This window comes from Colobus angolensis, unplaced genomic scaffold, assembly GCF_000951035.1.
Source record: "Colobus angolensis palliatus isolate OR3802 unplaced genomic scaffold, Cang.pa_1.0 Scaffold51, whole genome shotgun sequence".
Taxonomy (NCBI): domain Eukaryota; kingdom Metazoa; phylum Chordata; class Mammalia; order Primates; family Cercopithecidae; genus Colobus; species Colobus angolensis.
In genome coordinates, this window is record NW_012118599.1 from 3887666 (window position 1) to 3892104 (window position 4439).

The window sequence follows — 4439 nt, forward strand, 5'->3', positions numbered from 1 at the left end:
AAAAAAAAAAAAAAAAAAAAAAGAAAGAAAGAAAATGTAACATGATAAACATTAAATACTGTACTTGTAACCACCCAAGTGGTTCACCTTGCCTGCTGCCTAGACAGAGCCGATTCATCCAGGCAGAGGAATTGCAATAGACAAAGAGTAATTCAGGCCGGGCGCAGTGGCTCACACCTGTAATCCCTGCACTTTGGGAGGCCAAAGCGGGCGGATCACTTCAGGTCATGAGTTTGAGACCAACCTGGCCAACATGGGCGAAACCCTGTCTCTACTTAAAAATATGAAAATTAGCTGGGTGTAGTGGCATGCAACTGTAATCCCAGCTACTAGGGAGGCTGAGGCAGGGGAATCACTGGAATCCAGGAGGCGGAGGCTGCAGTGAGCCAAGATTGCACCACTGCCCTCCAGCCTGGGCAACACAGTGAGACTCCGTCTCAAAAATTAAGAAAAAAAAGAAAATGTATATGACATCAAATAAAATGAAAAGCATTTGCCACAAATAGAAAGTAACTTTAAATACCACAGAAATAAAACAGTATTCTTAAATCTAGTTTAACACCTTTGCCTGCTGAAGGGTGGGATCTTTTGTTAAAAGGATGATTAACCAAGTGTTAGGGATCTTCTCCTAAATTTAATGAGAATGTTTGGGCGAACACTGAGTCATTGTTACCTAGTACAATTATTGTCATACCTCTTTCAGGGTCTGTTTGCACTTCAATGAAGCCATTGGACGCTTGGCTGAAGGGAACAAACTCTCTCAAAGTTGTATTTCAGGTGCTAGGGCTGGTGGGGGCAGGAAAGGTAAGGGTGCATGCCTTAGGGTTAGGTTTGGGTGATCAGGTGGTGTTTTCCTGAAGATAATACATCCTAGGGTATCCTAAAGTGTCTGGCCCCACAGGTAGAGATTCAGGTATGTGAGTGATAAACTACTCATTCCCAGGCCTGAACACAGCCCTATAGCTACTCATACAGATACTCAAGCAGGAAAAAGTATGCTTTCTCTCTATTTTTTTCTTAGTAGAGACAGAGTCTCGCTATGTTGCCCAGGCTGATCTTGAACTCCTGGGTTCAAGGGGTCCTCCTGCTTTAGCCTTCCAAAGTGATAGGATTACAGGTGTGAGCCACCATGCCTGACCACCCCTCCCTTCCCCGCCCTTCCCCTCCCCTCCTCTCTTCTCCTTTCCTTCCTACCTCCTAGATTTCTTTTCTTTCTTTCTGTTTCTTTTCTTTCATTTTCCTTTCTTTCATTCCTTCTTTCCTCCTCCTTTTCTTTCATTCTTTTTTTTTTTTCTTTCCTTCTGGATCTCATATCTGTTTCCCAGGCTGGAGTGCAGTGGCGTGATCTCAGCTCACTTCAGCCTCGACCTCCTGGGCTCAGTGATTCTCCTACCTCTGTATCCCAAGTAGTCAGGACTACAGGCATGTGCCACTGTGCCCAGCTAATTTTTTTATATTTTTAGTAAAGACAGTGTTTGGCCATGTTGCCCAGGCTGTATTTGCTGTCTTTCTGCTGGAAATATTTAATAGGGAAAGGCAGAAAAAAAAAACAACAAAACTGACAGCAAATGAACTGCTGCAGAAGTAAACTGTGCAAAACTGGCCTTGCAAGTTTTCCCCTTCTAATTTAGTCTTTGTTCATTGTTACAGTTACTGTCACTAACTACAACCAAAGATCTAGAGAAGATCTATTACTGTTAGTCTTTGCTCAATGCTACAGTTACTGTCACTAACTGCAACCACAGATCTATAGAAGATACATCTATTAATGTTAATTTACTCTTTGCTCATTGCTACAGTTACTGTCAGTAATTATAACCAAAGATCTAGAGAAGATACATCTATTAATGCTATGATGTAGTCAAAAGAGCTCTAGATTTGGAAGCAGGAAATCTGAAATCTGTTCCTCCTTCACTACTTCTTAGCTGTTATGATTACCTTGGGCAATTTCTCCCTTGCCTGTTCTTTCTCATTTTCCATTAAATCTTCCATTTTCTCCCCGCTAGGTGAACAGATTCACCTTTGAGGGCCCAGTGAGCTCCTCTTTAAGATGAGAAAAACAATATTTTATCCTGTCATGGAAGACAGGGGACTGGACTAGTTAATTTCTTGTACCCACCATTTTCGGGATCATAAAATCCTAAGAATTAGAGAAAACCAACTGTATGCTGGTGCCAGACTCTTGAACAGGAAGCAAGTATGGGACATACCAATGTTTCAGCAAGTGCCTACCCACATGACAAACCGTTGTTTATAGAGAACCAACTATGCACACAATAAAGATGATGACAAGTCATTTTTGAGTATTTACTCCTCACAGCAACCCCATGAGCTAGTTTGTATCATTATCCCCACTTAAAAAATATAGAAACGGAGGCACAGGGAAGCCAAGGAATTTGTCCACAGCACAAAATCTATAAGCAGCAGAGATGATTTTGAATACAGACCATCTGATGAAACTGACTACAAAGAGGCATAGGGAATGTTGAGGTGTGATGGAAATGATTTTTTTTTGTAATTATAAAATTAAATGTCAAAGGTGGAGAACTGCTTCCCAGAGAGCAGTTTCGAAACTATTTGTAGCCAAGTTTAATTTGTTATATTTTATTTTTATTATAAAAAAATTTCTCTCTGGGCTCGGACCTAGTTCGCGACGACATGGCCAAACGTACCAAGAAAGTCGGGATCGTCGGTAAATACGGGACCCGCTATGGGGCCTCCCTCCGGAAAATGGTGAAGAAAATTGAAATCAGCCAGCACGCCAAGTACACTTGCTCTTTCTGTGGCAAAACCAAGATGAAGAGACGAGCTGTGGGGATCTGGCACTGTGGTTCCTGCCTGAAGACAGTGGCTGGCGGTGCCTGGACATACAATACCACTTCCGCTGTCACGGTAAAGTCCACCATCAGAAGACTGAAGGAGTTGAAAGACCAGTAGACGCTCCTCTACTCTTTGAGACCTCACTGGCCTATAATAAATGTATTAATTTATGTTAAAAAAATTTTTTTTTTTTGAGAGATGAGGCCTCACTGTGTCGCCCAGGCTGGAGTGCAGTGGCATGATCATAGCTTACTGTGGCCTCAAGCTCCTGGGCTCAAGCCATCCTCCCGCCTCAGGCTCCCGAGTAGCTGGGACTACAGGCATATGCCGCCATACCCAGTTGGAAATGGTCTATGTCTTGATGGAAATGTTCTCTGTCTGGGTGGTTATAAAACTATAGAACTGTACACCTAAAGAGGGTAAATTCACTCTAGGTAAGTTGTATTTTAACAAACCTGACATTTAGGACAAAAAAAAAAAACACAAAGAAACCAGAATGCAGAACAAACAGATTTTAGAACAAACCAAAAAACCCAGAATGAAGCCAAGAGGTAAGGAAAAGAGGAAGGGAGGGAGGTTGGGAGGAAGGAGGGAGGATTCTGCAGAGCAGGCTGGAAGCTAGGAAGAATGCCCTGTATGCACTGACCAGGCAAGCACAGGCGTCGCCTGGAGAGCCACGCCTCCGCTATCTGTTTCCATTGCCTCAGGGAGAAAAACAAAAAGATGATAAATTCAGCTTCTCTTTTTCCTTTGTTGGTGGCCCTCTCGCTTCACCTTCGTTTCATGATTTCGCTTCAGAGGGCAGTCTCTCTTTTTCAACTCAGTTCCGGCTGCTCAAAGTGGAGGTCTAGACATCTGATCTCTTCTTGATTTGACCAGAACAGCCTGTTCGAGACAGGACAAACAGTAACACAGGGATTTTGGCAAAGAATCGGACTGTAATGATCTAAGTAAATGAATGAATACATTAATGTTTTTACTGCCAGCAATCTGGTAAGAACTCTTAAAAACATCCAGCAAGGGTTAAGCAGGAAACAATGGTGTTCCCTTGCCAACATCCATCCCGGTGTGCGGAGAATTATTTTCAAATTTTTATTTTGGATGCAGGCAGGAAAGGTGACAAGGTTCGAAAAATTATGCTCACTACTTGGGTGATGGGAATCATCCGTATCCCAATCCTCAGCATCACACAGTATACCCATGTAACAAAGCTACATGTATCCCCTAAATCTAAAATAAAAGTTAAAAAAAATTTTTAATTCCATTTTGGCAAGTGCATTTCATATTTCACTAGACTGGAGCCTCTGACCCTCTCAGGACACCTCTCAGGCAGGGGAGTTTCCTCATCACAATCACAGGATCCTCCTGAATTACAGCCCTAAATCCTTTGCTGAGTTGCCATTTTCATGCGATCAAAGTATGCTTGTTAAAGACTTAAAGGTGATTAAATAGCAAAATAAACCACTTATCTTCCTATACATCTTCAACTCCCAGAGCTAGTTGTTCATTTGTGACAAGAGTTTTGGTGGCCACCAAGAAACCACACTATAAGAATTTTAGAAGAGGGTTACTTTCATTTCATCTTTAAATTGTTTATTTATTTATTTATTTATTTATTT

The 4439-nt window shown here is 41.9% G+C and overlaps 1 protein-coding gene across 1 annotated transcript; it reads left to right on the forward strand.

Annotated features, from left to right (window-relative positions):
* Nucleotides 1-2621: 2621 nt before the first annotated feature.
* Nucleotides 2622-3001, forward strand: LOC105524813 (putative 60S ribosomal protein L37a). Its single transcript, XM_011960214.1, has one exon. The coding sequence runs from the start codon at nt 2659-2661 to the stop codon at nt 2935-2937; it is 279 nt and encodes a 92-aa protein (XP_011815604.1). The 5' UTR covers nt 2622-2658; the 3' UTR covers nt 2938-3001.
* Nucleotides 3002-4439: the final 1438 nt, after the last annotated feature.